The 22,607-nt window shown below is 58.6% G+C and overlaps 1 protein-coding gene across 30 annotated transcripts in view; it reads left to right on the plus strand.

Annotated features, from left to right (window-relative positions):
- The window catches only part of CABIN1 (calcineurin binding protein 1), a 163,912-nt gene that overhangs the window by 134,434 nt on the left and 6,871 nt on the right, over positions 1-22,607 (plus strand). For 23 of the 30 annotated variants that reach the window (XM_005595386.4, XM_074004199.1, XM_074004193.1 and 20 more), the window contains 5 exons: positions 12,823-12,986; positions 13,963-14,059; positions 15,076-15,744; positions 16,878-16,952; positions 20,572-20,854. In XM_005595386.4, coding sequence (XP_005595443.3) covers positions 12,823-12,986; positions 13,963-14,059; positions 15,076-15,744; positions 16,878-16,952; positions 20,572-20,854 — 1,288 coding nt within the window. The remainder of the gene's footprint in view (positions 1-12,822; positions 12,987-13,962; positions 14,060-15,075; positions 15,745-16,877; positions 16,953-20,571; positions 20,855-22,607) is intronic. The other 7 variants (XM_005595387.5, XM_074004194.1, XM_074004201.1 and 4 more) reach the window with 1 other exon arrangement.

The following is a 22,607-nucleotide window of genomic DNA, read 5'->3' on the forward strand; positions in this document are numbered from 1 at the left end:
AGGCTCTTGATTCCATCAGATCACACTTCAGGCCTTAGCTTACACCAAGAGACCTTGGATCCTGCTGGCCAATCTTGTTTGCCCAACCTGTTCCCCAGGTCCCCTGCAACCCCTCCCTCTCCACAGAGGTCCTTACCCAGATACGGTACCCACTGCCACATGCACCCCCTTTGCATGCACTGCCTACCCACCCCTTGCCCTCCTCATTCTCCTGTCTGTCCTAGGCCCCTGCCATCCTTGCCATCCTCCAGTGGCCCATCCTTCCTCCACTCAGTCCCCAGGCTGTGGCTGGGTCACTGCCCATCCACAAGAGCCCTGGCATTGGTGACTGAGATCCCAGTTCTGCCTCCTGGTGATGGGGGACTGTGGGGAAAGCCATCTTGGGGCATCTTTTCCCCTTCAGTAGGGCACTGGTAGCAACAACAGCCCTGTGCACACCAGGTGCCGCAAGTGCCGTCCCCGTGGATGTGCACATGATCCACGCACAGCTGTCCACTGAGATGGAGGCAGCCCCAGACTGAGGGACGGGGATCCTTGAGTCGATCCCTGCTGTGGCTGACCTAGGAAGGTCATTTCTGTCTTCCTCATCTCTGCATCCTCACTCGTGGCTCACACAGAGCAGTTGGACTCAGTGACATCTAAAGTTCAGCACAGGCTGGACAATTTCTGAGTAGCAGAAGCTCTAGCCTGTAAGAATCAAGTGGGGCTGTGGGCATCTGGACAGCATGGTTTTTGGGGGTCTGTGGGTCTAGGGAGGAGAAACGCACTTCACTCTGTCTCGGCTGTTGGGAAAAGGAGAGGAAACTGGCTGACTTGGAACTGTAAGATTCAGCAGTCTCTGCTGTCACACAATTTTTCTAGGTAGAAAAATTGCCAGACACAGGTCACACAGAGCCAGTGTCCCACAGCAGGGAGGCAGGTAAGCAGCAGCAAGGCCTTGTGCCTCCAAACCAACTGGAAGCTTCAAAGCTCCCAGACTGAGAACTGGGACTGTTAACGCTGAGGAATATTCTTGCCACAGCAAGAAAGGAGCCAGGGCCAGGCACGGTGGCTCATGCCTGTAATCCCAGCACTTTGGGAGGCTGAGGCAGGTGGATCATTTGAGATTAGGAGTTTGAGACCAGCCTGGCTAACATGGTGAGACCCCATCTCTACTAAAAATACAAAAATTAGCTGGACATGGTGGCATGTGCCTGTAATCCCAGCTACTTGGACGACTGAGGCAGCAGAATTGCTCGAACCCAGGAGACAGAGGTTGCAGTTAGCCAAGGTCACACCACTACACTCCAGCCTGGGCGACAGAGCAGAGAAAAAATAGGAGCCAGGAGAAATCTACAGGTCTGTACCCACTCAGGCCTTGGAAGGGATGGCTATAGGGTGCCACTGGGGCTGTGAGGTCTCCTTGGCAGCTCAACCGATAGCACTTTTGGCAGCAGCCTAACTCTGGGATCTGGGCCTTGGATTTGCAGGACCAGAAGCCCACTACCACCGGGGTGGGGGTGTGAAGGTGCTTACCTGGATCAGCCACGTGAGCCAAAGACCAAGCATATATTTCCAAGGAGCGTGTGACCACTTAAGCAGGCTCCTGCTGGCCTATGGGTGAGCATGGCTGGGGTGGCCTGGTCTCCTGGGCTCCTTAGGTTGGCAGAGAGTTGCAACTTCATAGACCTTCAAGGGTGGTCCTGAGGTGGGTAAGCAGTTCTCTCTCTGGGGCAGTGGTCAGAGGCTTGTGTCCTAGACATCCAGGTGCTTTGTGGGTAATTAGGACCCACAGGGTTTTCCTGCATAGGGTGCTGACAATACCAGTAAGCACAGCTCTTTGAGCACAAAGAATCCTCAAGGATCAGGGCAGGCAGGCTCGCCAGCCTCTGACTGTCATAGCACTATCACATGATGCTCCAGGGACCTCTTGGTATGCATACAAGCACTTCCTGGGGGTTTGGGGGGGCAGGGTAAGGCTCAGCTTGGTGAGGAACCTCCATGCTCAGGACCTGAGTGTTTTTACCTGACAGACATGGCAGTAACCATCTGATGGGGCGTTGGAGAGGGCTGGCACAGATAAAGGCACAGAGTACAGAGCATTGTGTGGTGCTGGGAGTGGGACCAAGGAGGCTGGAACCCACAGGGCCTCGGAGCCCAGCTGGGAGCAACATTCTCCCAGGGAAGTCTCCTCAGAGGCTTTACTCGGCAGAGGCTTAGCACAAAAGCCCTGAGCTCCCCTCTTCCACCACAGGACTCCCTCCTGCTGTGATAGCCAGGCACTGGGACCCCAAGCACCCAGCCCACTCTGAGCCTCAGTGTATTCATCTGTGCTGGTAGGTGGAGTGGTGCCTGCGTATCCCTTCCGTTGCGATGTGTCTGAGAGGGCACCTCTCCACCCTACTCTGTGTGGGAAGGCATGCGTGCTGGGGAGAGCTAGGTGCTGCCCATGATGGACCTGGAGGCCTCTGGGATGCAGGGGACTAGTTTCCAGAGAGCCACACACTCAACACAGACAACACACAGTTTCTTCCTGGCCTGGGTGTGATGAGCAGATGTTCTCAGCTTCCTTTGGTCCAACTTGATCTTACAGGAAGTAGATAAGGTATGAAGTAAGGTCATGAGCTGTGCAAAGTGTGAGTATCGCTTTGGTCCTCATGTCTGCTCCAGCCCTATGGACAACTGGGAAGAGTGGCCCAACTAGTTCTGGAGCCAGTCGGGCCTTGGGGACAGGTCCCAGCCATAGTGGCCTTATTGCTGTGTGACTGCACCAGTGTCCAGCCTTTCTGAACCTGTCCCTATGTGTGTCTGTTAAATGACTACATGAATGTAGATGGCAAGGTGCTGTTGTGGCTTGAGCAACATGCAGATTTAGAACTCCTTGCTTAAGACCCTGACCATGGTGAGGAGCCCCTTGTCCTTGCACAGCCTTAGCTTGTGTTCATTGTGACTCCCCTGCAAGTGAATGATCTCTAGGCACCCCAGCCTGCTTCTTCTATGTCCCCAGCAGCAAGTCCAGTGCCTGGCAGGTAGCAGGATCCCTCCAGGGGATGCTGAGGCACTGCCTCTTGAGTTCCCCCTGGAGGGAGGGAAGGAGGGCAGAGAGTGTGACATTAGCCAGGCTGAAGGGGCAGGTTGGACTTGGGGCAGATTTGGACTAGGGGTACCTGGAAGGTGCACAGAGTAAGCCTCGGAATGCTGGCTCCAGGAGCCAGCCCAGGGGTAGGCCAGGTGGAAACCAGCCAGCTCAGAGAGGAGATGTCACTAGGACAGGTGTCACCAGGATAGGGTCCCAGTGGGTCTGAGGGCCCTCGGTGTCTGTGGGGGGAGGAACGGCGCTATGTGATAAGAGAGAAGCTCATGGGGGCAAAGGGTTGGGGGTAGGTAAGCCAGGGCTTGGGACAGCATCTCTCTTATCTAGCCCCTGCAGGCTGGCCTATCCCTGCCTTTCCTCAGCCTCCCCTCAGCTGGAGCGGGAGGAGCAGCCGGGAGTTGGTAGACTGTCCCAGTGCAGCCTACCTTCATGGGAAATCAGGAAGATGCTGTGTGCACACTGGAGCTGTGAGTGCCGGGGGCATGGCCGCACGCTGTGGGTGAGGCCCTCCCCTTCTGAGCCTGTTCCTCATCTGTAGCAGGGTACAGTACGGTTTCCAGGCAGGAGAGCAACCCTCCCTGAGCTCTGGAAAGGTGCTCATGTCCTGAGGATGGGGTACTGTTGCTGTTCTTGGATTACAGAAGCTGAGGGAAGGGGTGTCCTGAGAGCTGCCTGGCTTCCGCCCAGCCCTACCACTCCCAACCCTACCCCTCAAACCCAGCGCTTTCTCTTTGGGCCTCAGAGACCAGCTGGAAAATGAGGCCCCTTCCAGCTATAAAGCCCATTCGCCGTGGCATCTGTTTTTTGCCATCCGCCCTGAGGACCTTCCTCCAGTGATCTTCACTGCAGCCCCCCTGCCCAACTTTAACAGCAAGGACAGCTCGGCTGTGGCCAGTCGTTTCCCCCACACACCTACACCTCTGCCTGCCACAGGGCATGACTGACACAACTCCAGGGGGCGCCATTCACATAAGCACCGCCTTCAGAGGGGGGATAACCCTCACACAAAGTTGGCCACTGCCATCCCGGCCTGCCGCACTCCTGGCCACCCCTACACCATGCTCTCTGGGGCCCCACAGCTTCCTGCAGTGAGGGCTGCACCCACTTTGCCCCGCAGTGGTCCACTGCCTGCCACCAGCGGCCAGGCCAGGGAACCGGAGAGGATTGGCCGGCAAAAGTCAGTTGCGCTCCTGGGCCCGCTTCCAGGCGAGTGCCGGCGCCCCGTCCGGCCGCGCCTGCCCCGCCCCGGCCCGCCGCGAGCGAGAGAGCGAACGAGCCTCCGCGGCCATGGCCCGGCGCCCGCCCTAGCTCCACTGCACAGATGCCACGGCTGAGCCAGCGGGTAGGAACTTGGCGGGGGCGGGGGCCGGGACTGGGGCCGGGGCTGGGGGAGCTGCGCGACCGCCTCGCCTCCGCTGCCCGCCTGGGTCTCCACTTTGCTGCGATTTTGCTCTATCTTCCCCTGGTGGGCTCTGGCGGCCGCCCTGCGCCTGGGCGCGCCTGGCGCAGCAGGAAGCCCGTGGGCTGTGGTTTCCCCGGCGCCCCCGCGGAGGAAATCGGCCGCGGCGGGGTGCTGCGCCCCCATGCCCAGGCCGGGCTGGCGCCTGGTTCAGCGTCAGGTGGGCGGCCAGGCCGGCTTGGGCGGCGGCGCGCGGGGGCGGCAGGCGCTAGTGAAGCCCGCACACGCGCCAGCGCATCCAGCCGTACCAAGCCCGGGGCTGGGAGCTGGCTCGTGGGGGCGTGCGCTGCGCGAAAGCGAAAGCCACCCGCCAGAGCAACTTTGCGGCGGAAGGCGCCGACGAGGAGCTGCGCCGTGCCGCTCTTGGGGATGGTGAGCTGGCCGCCCGGCCGGGTGGGCAGCGTGTCCGGGCTTGGTGCTTCCCTAGCTATAAATAACTGCTGTGCGGGGACAGGAAGATGGTTCCAGCGCTTTATAAGCACCGGCCCGTTATGTGCGCTGGGCTAGGACCTTGCCCCACAGCGGAGTGGGAGGAGGAGTGGGGTTGGGGGAAAGGGTTGCATGGGACGGTGGGGGGTGGGCGGCGTACGGCACATAGAGCCCACACCAGAGTTGGCGGCGGGGCTCTCCCCATGCACTTGGTTGTTTGTCGTTTCTGCTTTTCCCAGGAGGGGGAGGGGAGGAACAGCCCGGCAGTTCTGGGGACCTAGCGCTCGATGTCTTATTTGGCAGGAGAGGCTGGAAACGAGCGGGCGCCAGCTGCAGGCAAATTGCAGGCTTTCCCAGCCCCTGCCTGCAGAGAGAACTCATTACCTGTGGATGGCGCGGGGAATCCCTTGCCCTCAGTAGCCCCGCCTGGAGAGCCAGGACCGCGTTGTTGGGGGTGGGGGTAGGAGTGGGTGGAGGTCAGGGCGCCCCTGGTGGCCTGTGTACAACCCTGCGGCCAGAGAGGCCCGCCCTCATAGGTTTGTGGTAGAAGCTGCAGGAACTTCCTGTCCCTAGGGGTGTTCGACCTGGCTTGCTTCTGGGGCCCCTTTCCTCCCAACCTTAGGGGAGGAACAGGACTGCGGGAGGGGCCAGGCCCTCAGCTCCTCAGGGCATCAGGAAGATAGGGAGCTGCTGGTCTGGAAACAGTCCTGCCTCTAAAGGCTTCGGGACTCTTGAGTAGGGAGGCTCCAGAAGGAGCAATCTGGGCCAGGGCTCAGAGGGGTGCTGCCCAGCCGGCCTGACTCTGTCTGTGATGCTGGTCTTCCTTGGGGACAAGCCTGGTAGAGTGCAAAGAGCATGGCAGGCTTAGTTGAACTGTAGTCTTGGCTCCCTGCTGGCTGGCTGCCCTGGAACAAATCTCTCCCCCAGCAAGGTGTAAGTGAAATCATGTGTTAAAGGAGCTGGGCAGGCAGCCTGTGAAGAGGGTTGGCCCCAGGAGATGAAGTTTGCCCTACACACCCCACGCCATCCCCTCCTTTTCCTCCAAGCTGTTTTGCCATTTTGGTGACTTGTGTGGGTTTGTGGGTGACAGGGGTCTCCCCAGGATTGTGGAGGATTTTGGTATTTTCCCCACAGCTGCTCCTGACCTCAGGGCCAGATTCAATCCCCTTCCTGGCTCTGCTTGAGGTGCTTAAGAATAGGCTGGAACCAGGAGGAAGTTTTTATGCTTTTCTGGGGGGCGGGGAGGCCCCTAATCTCCTCTCCCAGCAGCCCTCTCTGCTGAGAGGCTCCATCGCTCTCTAGCTGCAGCCACCCACTCAGCAGCTGGCCCTCAGCTCAATGCAGTCTGCTCCTACACCCTGTGCCCACTGCTCTTGGGAATGGGATGCCAACAGGCTCCCCGCCCTCGCCTGTTTGGAGCACTGAGTCACCACGACACCCGTGCCACGGGGGATGCTGGAGGAATCCCTCCACCAGGGGAACGGGCTCTCCCTTGGTTGCTCACGGTGCTGTGTTTTCTGTGAACAGAGCTGGCAGAGCTGAGCTCCTCTAGGAAGCTTTGCCCACCCGTCTTACCATAGGCATACAGGGCTGGCTTGGGGCTAGGAGGGCCCAGGAAGACAGGACACTCACCCACTGTGTCAGCTCAGGTACCCAGGCCCTGCTTCCTGGAGACCAGCCTGCTGCTGCCTGCCCACTCTCTTGGTCCCCTCTGGGTGATCTATCTCGAAGAGTGGGAGAAAAGCTTTGTGGAGAAGGATGTTCAGCCCGCATTCTTCATCAGAATCCTTAAGTCTCAGAGCCAGATGTTCACCAGTAGCCCACTTGACTGTGCAGTGAAGTGCTCTGTGGTCATTTTGAATAATGTTTTTGGTGATGCAGGAAAATACATGTACTGTATTTGCTGACTTAAAAGTCAGGATTAAAATGATACGCTTTCTGCTCAGGACGCTGTGGGTGATGGGGTAAGACTCTGAGGGAGTCACTACTATGACCCCTGACTCGGCTGCCCATTTCCTCATCTGCTTGGCAGACGCTTCTTCTCTGGCACCAGCTGCATCCTGATTTTTTTCTGGCTTTCTTCAAAAGCCCCCCACATCCCTTGCTCTCCTAGCCCATTACTTCTTGTTTCAACCTCTCTCCTTTCCCCTCACCCTGGATCACTGGGAAGTTGGGCTTCCCCAGCGTTCTTGAAGGGGATTTATCTCTGGCATAAACTCTCCAATGCATACTCAGGGCTAACTAGCCTGGATGTGGCACTAGGAACATGAGGGAGAACAAGACACTTTCCTTGCCCTCTTGGGAATCAGAGTCACCTTAGGGCTACACCAAGGGCAGAGGGATGTGGAGGCCAGGATTTGTGGTTTTTACCTGAAATGCTACTTTTCTGGGCAGTCTGCAGGCAGGACTCAAGGGCCCGTGTCCCTGTCTGTCTGTCCTGACTCTCTCTGTCTGTGGGCTTCTCTTCTCCCCAGGAGCTTCAGGAGTTCTCTGAGATTTCATCTTGGCTCACAGGTCTTGAGCCTCCCAGGAGGCCAGGCTCTGCTCAAAGGCCTTGAGGTACAGGTGTGAGCCAGAGAGATGCAGCCCTCCTGCTTGCCCCACCCATCCGCTCCACCCTGGGGAGCCCAGAGTCCAGGGGACTGTGGCAGGGCAGCTGTTCCCATCCAAGACTCAGGCCCTTGAAACTGGCTGCTGACGTTAGATGCTAGGGGCAACCCTGCAGGCAGTGCCTAACCAGGCCGGGCCAAGCCCAAGAAGGCCCCTAGCAGACTCAGGCTAGTTTGGATTGGACCACCTGGGTGAGCTGGAGAGGAAAGAGACTGCTGTGTGAAGCAGATGACCACCTGCCCAGCTGCCTGCCTGCTCCCTTGTCAGGCCAGGTGCCCTGGGTCTCCCAGATGGCTGCTGGTACCTCACGGCCTGTTCCCTCCTCGGCACCTCTGTGCAGCGCCCAGGCAGCTCCTTCACAGCCATTCTGGATACTCCCAAGTATGCTTCCTCCCTCGTCTGCCCTCTTGCTTGAGCCTCACCTGGCATCCCAACTGGGCATGGCCCTGGGAATGACAGAATGGGACAGGGGGTTGCATCTGAATCCTGTGGGTGTGGCAGCAGGGGACAGCTGGAAAAGGCCAACAGAGAGCTTGCTTAGAGGCCATTTCTTGCAACATTGCCCAAGGGACTTAATTATGACACTCTGAGGCACCCATGGTGCTGTTGGAAGACACTGGCCACCTGCCAGCCACCCTGTCCACAGGCAGGCATTCCAGTGGCAGCCTGCCTGTGCAATGGACTTTTCCAAGTCTTAAGAGGCACCTTTTCAAAACCGAGGTGAACTGGCATCACTGCATTCTCCATGCTTCCATTTCTACATCTGTAAAACAGGGAGGCTGCCAATTTCTTGTTCCTCTGACTGTTAAGCAGGGGTGTAGGAAGAGACTTGAGGTGGGCGAGTCTGGCCCCTGAGTCCTGGTCCCACTTTGCATCACTGGGCAGCCTTGGCAGGTCACCTGAACTCAGTTTCCCTCTCTGGAAAATGAGGGGTGAATTGATTACATACTTAGGCTGTCCTTCCCAATGTAGATGTAGGATGAATCTCTATGTCCCTACTCAGCCCACACCTGACCCTCGTCCACTCTGTGACAAGCTCATGCCTTGGGTCTGAGTACTGTTCTGACTGGCCTGCTCCTCTTCCTCACCCTTCTTTCTTGCCTTGGAATTTCCAGGGGCACTTGTTTTCCTGAAGAGCTTTTGCCTGTGCCCTTGAAGTGGAGGAAGCTCTAGAAGGAGTCATGACTGAAAGTTGGGGTCCGCAAAGGTGACAGAGCTGGGAACCCTCAGCTTAGGGAGCCTCAGAACAGCCTTGGGCTGTGCCACTAAAAATGGCCCAAGCAGTGACCCAGCAGCCAGCAGTGGGGTTTACTATGAGAACCAGAACTGTGTTTGAATCTGCGGCCTCAGGCTGTCAAGCTCAGGGTTGGCCCTGGCTGAGTGAAAGGCTGTGTCTGGCAGAAAAGAGAGCCCATGCCCTCCAGGAGTAAGCTCCCCCGAGACCACAGTGTGCTGGAGACAGCATGAGCCATGCGCCATAGGCCTGGGCATGGCCTTGGCCTGTTGGCTGGGAATAGCAGTGTTCTATACCTTCAGGGACACTTGTCACCTCTAAGTGGTGCCACCTGCCAAGATTGCACAGCCCTTCTGCCCCCAGGCACTTCACCCTGCTTCCCAGCCCCCTCATAAAATAACAGGGCAAGAGCACAGGCTGGCCCAGCAGCATCCCACCACCTCCACTTAACCAGCTCTCAATTCCCCTGGGAAAGTCTTCATGGGTTCCCAAATCATAGCAGTCATGCCTTCCCTCTGTGGACCCCTAGGCTCACCCTACCATGGGACTCAGCGTTTGAAGCTCTGTTTCCTCAAGAGCAGTGGGAAGACAACCAAGTCTTAAGGCTGTAGGCAGGGTTTGGTAACTTGTATCAGGCACTCAGCTTAGAGTCTGGGGCTCCATAAATTATTCAGATTGTTAAAATCTGTCTCTGTGACCTCATCTGCCAGTGAGGAGCCCAGAGCCATTCTGAAGGGTTGGGGCATTGACTGAGATGCTTGGAATGAGATGCTTGGCACGGAGGGGAAGCCTCAGCACCATCTCAATGTCTTTAAGTCCTCGGAGGCTACTGGTGTGCACCCCCAGCTGCCTTCAACTCTCTAAGCAAGGATTATCCCAGCCACTCTGGCCACCATGGAACCCAGCCCTGGTGACACCAGGGCCCGGGAATCAAGTGAGGCAAATCTGAAGACAGCATGTGTGCCTGTAGAGCTGGGAGAGGCGAGGCAAGGGGTACAGCCAGAGCATTGGGACCCAGGGCTGAGGGAGAACTAGGAGAGGGCCAGAGGAGACCCTCCTCGTGGCACCCCAGCTTCTCTCAGCTGCTACTCGTGGCCCCTGCACATCTGTGATCCTGCCTCTGCCTTTCCCTCAGATGCCATGGGGGTGTTGGCCTGGTGCTGGCTCCCTCCACCTGCCCTCAGCCAGAGCTCCTGGTCACTGCTGCCCATGCCCTTCTTTTCTGGCCCTGGCTTAGCTTTACCCGAGCTCACCCCTAGCACATTCTCCACACCATCCCTGAGGCCTGAACATGTGCCCCCTGGGCTGAATGCAGTGGGGCTTCTGCTGTTGCAGTTGGAACCTGGCCATCCCCCTTCCTCCTGTGTGGGCCATGGTGAGGAAAACCAGGTGAAGCAGGGGCCGTCCCTTGCACCTGTCCCACTCCAGGAGATCCTCAGCATCCTGGTTCTCTAGGAGCTTCATAGCCCTCCACAGGCCCGGTGTTAGAGGGACAGTGGAGGGAGAGGGCTGCTGTGGCTACTGCCGCTCTGTGGGGAACCGCCATGGCCAGGTCATTCTGGGGCTGCCAGTATCATCCTTCTCATTGGGTCTCTTGCTGCAAACACAGAAGCCCAGCTCCACCTGGTGTAGGCAGAAAGCCAGTTGGCTTGCTCCCACCCTGCCAGCTCGTGACTCTGCCTTCACTCTTCAGACCAGCTTTCTCTGGAGGCCAGCCTCATGGCCACAGGAAGTCCCCCCACCCTTTGGGATGTATGTCCATCTGCATACCGCCCCAGGCCACAGAGAAGAGAGGTTATTCCTAAAGGCTGTCATTAGGAGGGGAAGCCTGACTGGGATCCTGGCTGAATTCCCATGGCTGGTGGGTGGGTCTCAGGCCTGGCTGAGCAGGCAAGGGGGCCAATCCTGGGGGCAGGGAAAGGACAAGCCCACAACAGAAGGGGCTTCTGGGAATAGTGCCCAGTGCAAGGTAGATAAAGATAGGAGCCCCCATACTGGGGCATGTGAGTGAAGATACGGTGAAGAGATGAACTAGGGCACACTAGCTGGCCTGACCCTGCCCGGGAAACGTGCCCTTCAGCGCACTGTTACCAGAAAAAGGCCAAGCAAGATGCCAAAATGAAACCAGAGCACATGCAAATGTAAAATGCTGCCTTTCAAGCCTCTTAGGGCTGACTGGGGAAGTTTTGAGAATCACGATAGCGTGGGGGTGGCCAAGCGAGTGGTGGCGTCTGTAGTTCCCTCTGGTTTTCCATGGACTCACTGCCTGATTTGTTTGGTCTTCCATCCTTTCTGAAATCAGTGGTGTTATGTTACGAAAGGAAATGGAAGGGAGATAGGGATCCAAACTGTGCTGGCGTGTGTGATGCAAACTAGACCCGTCCTCACGGGTGTGTCTGTTGGTGTCTGGGTGCCCTGGGAGGTGCAGGGATGGGAGCGTCTTCAGCGGGACATACTGCTGCAGCAAATGGAGACCCAGGAGACAGTGTCTGCCCGCTCTGGCGCCTACTGTAGACAGACCCTGTCTGTTGGAAAGCAGGTGTCTTTTCATAAGCTGCTTCAGGATCCACGTCTGCATGGTAGGAAGATGCAGCGTTGATGTTTGCTGCCCTGGGTGTGGATAGCCTCAGTACCCTGTTTTTGTCCTTTTCAGGCACTGCCCGGAGGTAGAAGGTGGCTGCCAGCCTCCACACAGTCCCCCAGCCTGCGGGTTGGACCCTCCATGTCACAACAGGAGTCAGTGTAGAGGCCACAGGGGCTCAAGGCTGCGAGTTTTAAGCTCCTTTCAGGCCTTTAACAGCTCAGGGCTGGCAGTGCCCTGGCTTCCCTTCCAGGGCTGCTAGAGCAGGGTGGGCCCACACATGTGTACAGATACTGTGGACAATCAGCAAGGACCCACAGGGACAGGGCCCTGAGAGGGGCACCAACTAGACATCCTGCAGAGTCCCTGTAGCTGGGGGCCCAGGTCCCCAGAATCCTGTACTGCAGCATGATGTGGGCCAGGCCCCAGGGGCACCAACTAGACATCCTGCAGAGTCCCTGTAGCTGGGGGCCCAGGTCCCCAGAATCCTGTATTGCAGCATAATGTGGGCCAGGCCCCATGCCAGGGAGAAAGCGGTATCACTCATAACCTTGGTCCATTATGGGCAGCAGTTCCTTCGGCATGTTGGCTGCAGGGACCCATCTGGGAGCCAGTTTACTTATTCCAGGCCCCTGAGGTGTCACCCCAGAGATAGGCCTCCTTAATGCCTGTTTCCTCATCACTCCTTCCATCATCTGCACTTTCCCTATACCCTGCCTGGACCCCGAGTAGGTGTCAGATGCTATGCTGGTCGCTAGGACACAGCAGCGAACCAGACCCTGGAGCTAGTGATAGGTAGGGGATGCCCAGTGCCACAGCAGGTAGAGCAAGGGCCAAGGGAGATGATGCGGGGGGCTCCCCAAAGTCAGCTTTGTCCTGGTTAAGCTTTCACAGAGGAGTGGGGCAGGATGGCAAGAAGTGGGAAGAGGGAGGGGGACCCCAGGCATCCCAGGAGCTGCAGATGATTCTCTGGGCACTGCTGGAGGGAGTGGGTGAGGGAGGAGCCTTGCCAGAGCTTCCCTGCAGCCCGCTTTGACTCAGCATTTCCACCTCTAACAAGTGGTCTGGTGGCTGGTTAAGCTCCTGTGCAGGGAGGTGTACACACTGGGCCTCTCACTGTCTGTCCATATGTTTGAACAGGCTCCACCTGAGTGCGTCCCGTAGGGGAGAGGTCCAGCAAACATATGCGATGCAGCCATACAAAAGAGGAGGCTGCAGAGCAGTGGGTCTGTCGATCATTTGCTGCCACCCATGAGGAGGAAGGGGGTGGGGATGCACTTCTGTCCTCCTTGGGACAGTGAGAGGGGTCCAAGAAGCCCCTGGCTGGACAGTGTCTCCTTTGGCACTGTGGAGACACCAGACAGGGTGCCCCTTTGTGGGGAACCGCCCCTTGGGGCAACCACCCGCCTCACACACCTGTGCCGTCCACCCCACAGGGCATCTGGCGGATCCCCGTGGACGAGATTGACCGGCCGGGCAGCTTTGCCTGGCACATGAACCGCTCCATCGTGCTGCTGCTCAAGGTGTTGGCCCAGCTGCGGGACCACAGCACCCTGCTGAAGGTGTCCTCCATGCTTCAGCGAACCCCAGACCAGGGCAAGTGAGTGCAGCCACCCTGGACACAGCCTGGCGTGCTGTGTGGGTCAGGGGCACACCCACCCCAGGCAGCTTCTCCACGCTCTGGCCCAGCTGTGAGGACCACTGGCTGGGAGCCTGGACCAGCTCTTCATTCTCCTTGGGGCCCCCTCTGTCCCAGTGTCTGGAACCTAAGCAACACTTCCCGTCCCCAGGCACCCTGGGGCAGACACAGGCTGTCCCCACTGATCCTGGTTGCACGTTGAGACTCGACTACCCAGCCTTTCCTTTCCTCCTGCTTCCCCCAACTCAGGGCTCTCGGGGTGCTGTCAGGTTGTAGGGAAAACAGATGTTCAGAAGATAGCTGTGGTTCCCCAGACAAAGGCCAGTAACAGTGGGGTGAGCAATAGGGGTGCCTAGGCCTCAGTGGTAAACAGGGAGCTCTCTGCCAGAGAGGGCAGGACAGACAACAGAGCCATCTGTTACAGCTGCCATTTATGGGGGATGTTGGGGGCATCCTGGAAGAGATGCAGCTCAGATGTAGATGGGCCTGGCCTGGAGGCCTCACGCTGTTGGCTGGGCTGGGCCTCCTCCCATGCCTGTATTGTCTCACCCTCTGGCTGTCTCACTCACCTACCACTTGCCAGGCAATGTGCCAGGAGTTCAGGGGCCTCCAGCTGGGGCCTGGGACACCCTGGAGCCAGACCTGAGGGAGCAGCTATAGGCCCTCCCCAGCTGTCACTGAGCACAGCACACAGGTGGGCTCACTACAGAGGGCCCAAGGGCAACAGGCTGGAGCCAGGTCAGAGGCCTACTGGCTCTGTGGATAGAGGGAGCTCAGGGGAAGCTTCTAGGGGAGCATCCCCAACAGGTGGTTAGTTGGGACACTGAGGAACCAACAGGCATCCTCAAGGCAGGGATGAGCAGTGACCACCATCCAGCAGTGCTGTGTGGTGTCAGATGCCCTCCCGTCCTCTCTGACTACCCCTGTATGACCACAGGAAGTATCTTCGAGATGCTGACCGCCAGGTCCTGGCGCAGCGGGCCTTCATCCTCACTGTGAAGGTGCTGGAAGACACACTGAGCGAGCTCGCAGAGGTATGCCACCTGTGTCCCCCTCTCCTTCACGGCCCATGAACACGCTTCCAAGCCCTTCTCAGGCGGTGGGCCCGATCCCACCATTTGCACACCCCGAGGCAGGATGTGCCCAAGCGTCCCCATCTGTGGGGTAGTGTCCATCCCGCCTTTGCCTAGGCAGGGAAGGTCAGCTGTGGTAATGAGTGCACGTGAATTCAGTGAGGCATGGATGCACTTGGTGATTAGTGAGCGCCGTAGTGACTCCACGAAACTGAGCTCCCCAAGGGCGTGCACCACCCAGGGCGGGGTCCTAAGACCTCTTCCTGGCAGGATGACCAAGGCCTGTGAGAACACTGTGTGTGTGCTTCATGCCTTTTCAGCCTCGAGGCAGATGTAGCAGTGCCTCCTTCTCACAGCTTAGCACCTGAAGGAGGCCAGGGAGGTTAAGCAGCCAGCCTAGCGGGTGGGGCTGTTGGGAGTTGAACCAGGACTGCCTCCAGAGCTTATGCCTGGTAGGGCTGGCTGTGGCTTGGCGCAGGGGATCAGCCTGAGCCTGTTGGGGAGGAATCCTTGCCAGCCCCCAAGCCCAGGCCTCATGCTTTAGGGGCCAGGAAGACTTGGCTCTGCAGCAAACACGCTTGGTGGACCTGGGCAGGTCCCATCCCATAAAATGCCCAGAGCTGCTCAGAGGTCACATCATGGAGTCAAAGGAGAGCTGGGCAATGCTGCCCCAACTCAATCCAGGCCTGTTATTCAGGAGCAGTGCCACCTCCAGAGTCCCGTCAGCCCCTTGCTACCTGGAAGAGTGTGGTAGGGCAGCCAGAGGTGCAGAGGAGGGAAGGCCTTTCTCAGGCAGGTCTCTGTGCCCAGTATCCTTCTCTGATAATTGAGACACAGCCCTGGCCGGCTGGCGGATGTCCAGAGCCAGACAGATGTCAGGTGGGAGAGGCCCAGGTTGGGCTCACCAGCCCCCAGAGGTGATTCATTGCAGTGGAGACACCAACGGCACAACATCTTTACCTTTGGTTTCTTTGTAGGGGTCAGAACGCCCAGGGCCCAAGGTCTGTGGCCTCCCCGGAGCCAGGATGACCACCGATGTCTCACACAAGGCCAGTCCTGAGGATGGCCAGGAGGGCCTCCCTCAGCCGAAGAAGCCCCCTCTGGCTGATGGCTCAGGGCCAGGGCCCGAGCCAGGGGGCAAAGTGGGCCTCCTCAACCACCGGCCTGTGGCCATGGATGCAGGAGACAGTGCAGACCAAAGCGGGGAGTGGAAGGACAAGGAGACCCCCCGGGCAGGGCCCACTGAACCCATGGACACGAGTGAGGCCACTATTCGCCACTCAGACTTGGAGCGGACACCACCCCTGCTGCCAGGTCGTCCCCCAAGGGACCGGGGCCCCGAAAGCCGGCCCACTGAGCTGTCCCTGGAGGAACTGAGCATCAGTGCCCGGCAGCAGCCCACCCCGCTCACCCCAGCCCAGCCAGCCCCCGCCCCTGCCACCACCATAGGGACCAGGGCAGGGGGCCACCCCGAGGAGCCGCTCCCCCGGCTCAGCCGCAAGAGGAAGCTCCTGGAGGACACGGAGTCAGGCAAGACACTTCTACTGGATGCCTACCGTGTGTGGCAGCAGGGCCAGAAGGGTGTGGCCTACGACCTTGGCCGTGTGGAGAGGATCATGTCGGAGACCTACATGCTCATCAAGCAGGTGGGCGGCGGGCAGAGGCCTGGGGGCACTTGTGTGCTGGTAGCATCCCCACTCTTGCCTTTCTATTCTCAAGGAGGGTCTCCCGGGCCTGCCCTTGAGCTGGGTTTTAGGTGTTCTTCCCACCCCATTCCCCACTGTTTACATTCTGCAATGAGCTTTAAAAAGTTGATATTCAGCCTGGAAGGAAGTGAGAGCCTATCTCAGAAACCTTATCACAACCAGTGCAGGGAGTCTGGACCGCTGCTCCCACCGCTGTGCCGGGCCTCTGGGCGCATCTTAGGGCATTTCCTTCAAGACTTCTGTGGCTGTCATCTAAAGATGGCTGCAGTGACCAGAGATCCCCTTCTCATTTTGCCTTCTTTTTTAAAACATTTTATTTTAATATATCAAGCACTTTCCTTTTTCTCCGTTTAAAATTATTCCCATAGGAAGAATCTCCAAAACTTTAGTGACTGGCTCAGATGGGATGACCATCCCTGACATACAGTATTCCCTCTAATCATGTCAGTTTGCAATGCACCCCAGCCCCAACTGCCCCATATCATATGGACCTTGGGCACTGAATCTCCAGACACACTTGACACAGCATGGGGCGATCTCCATCAGGCCTGGGATTCTAAAAGGCCTCTCCCACTCTAATCATGGCCCTCCATCCTGCCCACTTACGGGGCAGGTTTTAGCTCAGAAGACTCCCCTCATCCCCTAGTAGCTGAGCCTCAGCTGAATTTGAAGGCTTGGTTGGAGCCCTGAGTCTGCCTGCCAGCTTCAGCTTGTGAGGATGTAAGTAACTCGGCCATAGAAATGAGCTTGGTATAGCCAGATGGGCTCAGAGGAACGGCTGGGTCTAGTCCTGGCACCAGTACCTGGTGCTGTGGCACCTGAACAGGCACCCCCACCTGGAAGATGGATGGGCACCTGCCCCTGCTACTCATGAAGAGCTGGGAGGTAGGGGTCCGGGTGTGGACAGCAGTGGGGACAACTGGCTCTTCAGTGGAGTCTGGGGTGGTGGGGGGCACCCGAGCCACAGGGCATGCCCCCTACCTAGGCTGGTCCGTGCTACATGCACAGACAGGGCTGGGGGAGGCTCACCACAATGGCCTGGGCCCCCTGACCTCCGGCATCTCGCTGTTAAGGTGGATGAGGAGGCTGCGCTGGAGCAGGCTGTGAAGTTCTGCCAGGTCCATCTTGGGGCTGCCGCCCAGAGACAGGTAAGCCCAATTTAGCCTGTGCCAGCCTCATCTTGCGGAGCCTGCTCCATGTCAAGGCCCTAGGATGCAGGCTGAGAAACAGTTCCACTTTTGGGACTGTTATTGTGGTGGTCAGCTTGGGCCAAGGGGAGATGAGCAGGGGTCAGCTGAGCCTCCAGCCCATGGCCATGGTGGGCGGGAACTTGACAGGGCCTAGACCCCAGTTCAGACATGCCGAGGGGTCTCCTCACCTCAGCCACCTTTTCTCTATCAAGGAGGATGACCCCTAGCCAGCTGACCTCACCTGGGAAGGTCATTCCTTCTGGGACAGTAGTAGAAGAAACAATGTTAGAGCCAGGCTGGTTAGGAGCCAGGTGGCTGGGTAAAGGTGGAGATGCAGCCTACACAGGGACCCCCCGCTCCATGAGGGGAGGGCATGTAGGGAGCAAGGTGTCCTAAGAGAGGGTAGGCAGGAGTCCTGGAGTTTATTAAGCAGGGAGAAAGCAAGGCAGCCACGCTCCTAAGTGGGGAAGAAGGGGTTGGTTCAGGGGCCAGGCCAGGGCTGGGGCAGGGTCCAAGATATGGCAGAGAGTAGGGAGTGGGGGAGGCCCCTCCTGGGAGGACCCCAAGCCAGGGTTGAGATTGGGTTTGTGTTGAGTCTGAGACTCTTTTAAGAGAGAGAGGCCAAGTGGTCAGGAAGGTCAGGGGCCCCCACCTGGAGGGGCAGTCCAGGCCAGAGACCTGGGGTAAGTGCCCCTGAAGCCATCAGAGGCCAGAAGAGGACACAGGCAGGGCCAAGGACCTTGGCCAGGTCACAGGCACAGAGAAGAGACTTGGGCAGGACAGGGAAGTAGCCAGGAAGGAGAGTGTTCCCAGGGGCCAGCTGGTCAGCAATGCCAGGGCAGTGAGGATGGGGGCCTGATGGATATGGGAACCCAGGGGCCAGGGCTATTTTTGAGAAGTGATGAGGCTGGAAAGGGCTTGAGCAGGAGCAGGTAAGGTGCTGGGTCTGGAGGAGAGAAGTCTCCATGGGAGAAGTCCAGCTTGAAGCCAGTGGGCAGGGTCTGGCTATGAGTTGGGGTGGGGTCTCCATGACCGAAGAAGTGGGAGGGATGGGATCAGATCTCTGAGAGGATGAGGCAGGGAGGGGCAGACATGGCAGGCAGAGAGAGCAGGTGTGCTCTGTCTAAAACATAAGCCTCCAAGCCAGAGGTTTGGTGGCATGCCATTTGAGTAGGTGCAGCCTCTTGTCCCCAGGGGTGGCCCGATGCCCCGGGTAGCGTCGCCCCAGGTCCCTTTGTTCCAGGTCCCCTAGCAGAGGGTTGGTAGCTGCCTTTTGGGTCCAGACAGGCTTCCTCTCAGTGGAATGGGGCCTCAGGCCCCCACCACCTGCCTGGGCTGTTACGTCAGCGGAAGCCTGGGAGGTTCAGCTTTGACCAAGCAGGCTGTGGGCCAGACAGGGCATGCTGTGGGGAGTAGGTGGGCCTGGTCCCCAGCTAAGGGCCAGAGTCCTTGGCAGGGAGTGCCCCAAACCCCAGCAGTCCCCACCATTTCATTGTCCAGCTGGGCAGAGTGCATAGCACAGCTGCCTGGGCCCCAGTGCTGGGCCCAGGCCCAGGTCCACCAGGGTGCCGTGCCTCCTCCACTGGCCCAGGTGAAGCAGGTGGACATGTGAGTGGTGACCACTCAGGAGACAGGAGAGCTGTTTCTGCTTTTGATGTCCTTAAAAAATAGATCCACACAGGAAACCCCCCCACAACCCCACACCATAGTGTGAGAAGAAAGGGGTGCTGAGCTGGCAGGAGTCAGGGCAGGGCCAGACCCCATTTTGCCAAGGACATGCATATCAGGGCCCCTGAGGGCTGGGTGGGCAGAAGTTTCCGTCAGAGACCTTGGAAGATACAGCCTGGGTTATGGGGGTGGCCAGAGCAAGGGGACCCAGGTCCTTACCTTTCAGGTTACCTGCTGCTGGGCGACGCCAGGCCAGGCCCCAGCAGTCCCCTCCCAGGGTGTGGAGGAGAGTGGTGGGGAGGAGGCCCTAATGACCCTCAGACCTACCTGCCTGCTTCCCAGACCCTGGTGGTGCGGTGGGGGTGCCTTGGTATCTGCCATGGGCCCTCTCATTGCATTTCCTACCCAGGATTCTTACCCTGGTCCCAGAGAAGATGGCACTGTGGGGGCTGGCTGCCATCCTCTGGTCCTCTCCTCCCTCAAGCCCAATTTTGGAGGCCCATTTCCTGCCATCAGAGCCCACAGCTCCCACCCCTCAGGGAGTGTCCATTTTGCTCACGGCATGTCCTGGTTGCCATGGCAGCCCTGAACCCGCCTGGAGGGCGCTCTGAAATAATTAGAGGCTCAGTGCCCACGGCTGAGGCCCGCTCCTGAGCGAGGACAGGGACACTGCACTCACCTTTCTCCAGCGTGTCTGCTCACGCTGCCAACTAGGCTGCTACAACACCACTGGCACCGCCGCAGGCCCTCAGGGCCAGAGAGACAGGTCTGTTCTCCTGCCCCGCCCTCCCACAGGACAAGGCTGGGCCCCAGAGCACTGGCCTGGGGCACATCCCAGACACCCAGTATGTAGCAGAGTCCACAGGGGCCCGTCCTGAACCATATGGAATTGGGGAACAGGGCATTTTAGCAAAACCAATGTCAGAAGAGACGGGATCATCGGTGGTAGCAGACTGCCCGCCCCCATGCACTGAGGTATCCACCTGCAGGCGTGTGACTCTCCCACACTCGAGGGGGTGGGGGTGCTGCCAGCCAGCCCCATGTGGGCCAGCTCCCACAGTACAGTTGGCCTGGTGCTGGGGAGGGCTGAAGGATGGGCCCAGCCCCTCTGCTCAGCTGTGAGAGGCTGCCTCAGGGCTACCTCACATCACCTCAAGACATGCTATCAGGGCACTGGAGCCTTCACACCTGTCCCAGAAGGGCTGGCTGGGAGTGGGAGCAAAAGTAGCCCTGTGAAAAGAGCCCCAAAAGGGCCTCGTGGAAGAGGGAACTGTGTGGTTGAAGACTTGGAAGCCCCTAGGGCCTGGCTCACCTGGAAATCGAAGGCCCATGGTGGAAGCAGCTGCCAAGGCCAGGCTGCAAGGGAGAGGCCAAGCTGGGGGCAGCACTGGGTGCCGTGGCAGTAGGTCACAGTGGGCTGTGGTATCAGGCCCAGGAAGGAAACTCTTGCAGCATCCTACTAGCTCCCTCAGGACTCTCCAATGAGTGGCCCTTAGGAAGTCACCCTCCAAGACTAACCACCTGTTCCTGCATTCCCTGGGTTGGGAGTTGCTCCCGTGCCTAGGGTCCTACTGGACATACTCCTTCCAGACTGGCACCCTATGATGTGAGGGCAAGGCCAGCTGGAGGTCCTTCCACTGAGTCCCCACCAGTATGGCCTGAACATCCTCCCAGGGAGGGGTTCTGGGTCCCCAGCTGTGTCCTAGCATCAGCAGGATCCTGATGGGGTGCCTCTCTGATGGACCTTGTTGGCAGCATTGTGGGGGCTCAGTGGTGTCATATGGGCAGTGCTGGCAGCCCCAGGCACACAGGGTATCCTGTGGGACAGCACTGGTGGGCTGGTGGGCAGAGCAGTCGTGGGCTCAGGGCTGCCTTGCCAGCCTTTCTCACCTCTCATTTGTCCTCACAGGCCTCGGGGGATACCCCCACCACTCCAAAGCACCCGAAAGACAGCCGAGAGAACTTCTTTCCTGTGACAGTGGCACCCACAGCCCCTGACCCTGTGCCAGCTGACTCTGCCCAGCGGCCCAGTGATGCTCACACCAAGCCTCGCCCTGCACTAGCTGCTGCCACAACTGTTATCACCTGCCCTCCCTCAGCATCAGCTTCCACCCTGGACCCGTCCAAGGACCCTGGGCCTCCCCGGCCACACAGGCATGAAGCTACGCCCAGCATGGCCTCTCTGGGCCCAGGTGAGTCCCATCCCAGTCCAGAGCTGGGCCCACGCCACTGCCACCATCAAGTCCCCCCTGCATGGAGAGTGTGAGTGTGGGTAAGGGAGGCAAGCAGTGCCCACCTGCCCAGTCGATCCCATGGGGTGGCAGGGCAGATGGCTACGGGTCCACTCACCAGTCACTGGCAGCCTCTGTGGCCCTGGTCAGCACATCCTACATCTACCATTCTGAACCTAACCTGGGTGCCTCAGTCTCCCTGTCTGTGAAAGGGGGTGGTGAGGAGGGAGGAAGCAAACACCATCACGGACGTGTTTGCTGCTGTCGTGGTTTCCTCCCCACAAAGGCTTACAGTAAGTAGGAAGGATGGCTTGGTCAGGTAGGAAAAAGGGATACTAGCCCACACCAGGCCTCCCTCGGGGCACTGGAAGGGGTCCTGACCTTCAGCATGCTGCAAGGCCACTGGTATCTGGCCTCAGATACCTGTAAACAGTTCCTGGGTATCAGGCCCTACTGGGTGCAGGGCCAGCAGATCTGCTCAAACCCCATCTCGCCTCATGGGCAAGACAGAAGCCAGCCAGGATGAGGGCAGGGGCAGGTCAGGGGGCTTGTGAAGGAAAACAGAGAGGACAAAGGTGCAGGCAGTAGAGGGCCTTGCTGACCTCGTCAATGAAAGCTCCTGTTCCTTCTAAAACCCAGGATCCATTGGAATGGCAGCCTGCAGGGCAAATGCAGAGCAACTAGGCCACAGATCCTTCCTGGGGGGAGGGGATGTAGAGGCAGCACTGCTACAGCCAGTGAGTGAGAGGGGAGTAGACAAGGCGCCATCCCCCTCGCTGGTCCTGACACCAGCAACTCTGGCAGCTGCAATTCTGCCAGACTGGGTTCACCTCAGTCCTGGGCTAGGTTCCACCTGCCACCCAGGGCAGGGGGCCCTTCGCTGATGGTTCCCAGGACTCTATGACCACGTGGCCAGGCTCTGAAGACCCTATAATAGGACAGGGATGTTCCCTAACTAATTCATCTCCCCAGCTGGTGGGGCCCCAGGAGAGACCAGCCTGGTCAGAGGGTTCCCTGTGCCCCTGGGGACATCCAGCGATGGACCAGTTTCTGCAACCCTCCCTTTCAGGCCCTCGCCTGCTTCTCCCTCCCTGCCTCAGGGACCCAGCCTGTTTCCTTGCCCCAGACCCGGCACTGGCCCATAGCCTGTGTCACCCCCGGAGGCCCACCTGTCTTCCCAGCTGAATTTCCCGCCCATCTGAACAATGAGGCAGCGACTCTGCAGAAGTGCCCAGCAGAAGGCAGGCCTGAGAGCTCCCACAGACTGTGGGCCTGAGTGGAGGTTGAGTTGAGAAGTCCTTCTCAGCTCTTTCCCATGGTGGCTCAAGCAGCAGGTGCTAATGTTTTCACCTGATGCCATCCACACTGCTTTGAGGATTGTGAACCTGTAGGCATCCTCTAGCCCAGTGAGCCTCGGTTGCACTGGCTGTGGCCCTGTGAGACAAAGAATTACTTCCCTTTGGGTCGGAACCTGTGGCCATTTGTTCCCAGAGGAGGCTGTGAGGGCTTCAGGACAAAAAGCAGTAAAAGAACTAGTGCTAGCTGGGCGTGTTGGCTCACACCTGTAATCCCAGCACTGTGGGAGGCCGAGGTGGGTGGGTCATGAGGTCAAGAGATGGAAACCATCCTGGCCAACATGGTGAAACCCCATCTCTACTCAAAATACAAAAATTAGCTGGGTGTGGCGGTGGGTGCCTGTAATCCCACCTACTCG

This window comes from Macaca fascicularis, chromosome 10 (assembly GCF_037993035.2).
Source record: "Macaca fascicularis isolate 582-1 chromosome 10, T2T-MFA8v1.1".
Lineage (NCBI taxonomy): Eukaryota > Metazoa > Chordata > Mammalia > Primates > Cercopithecidae > Macaca > Macaca fascicularis.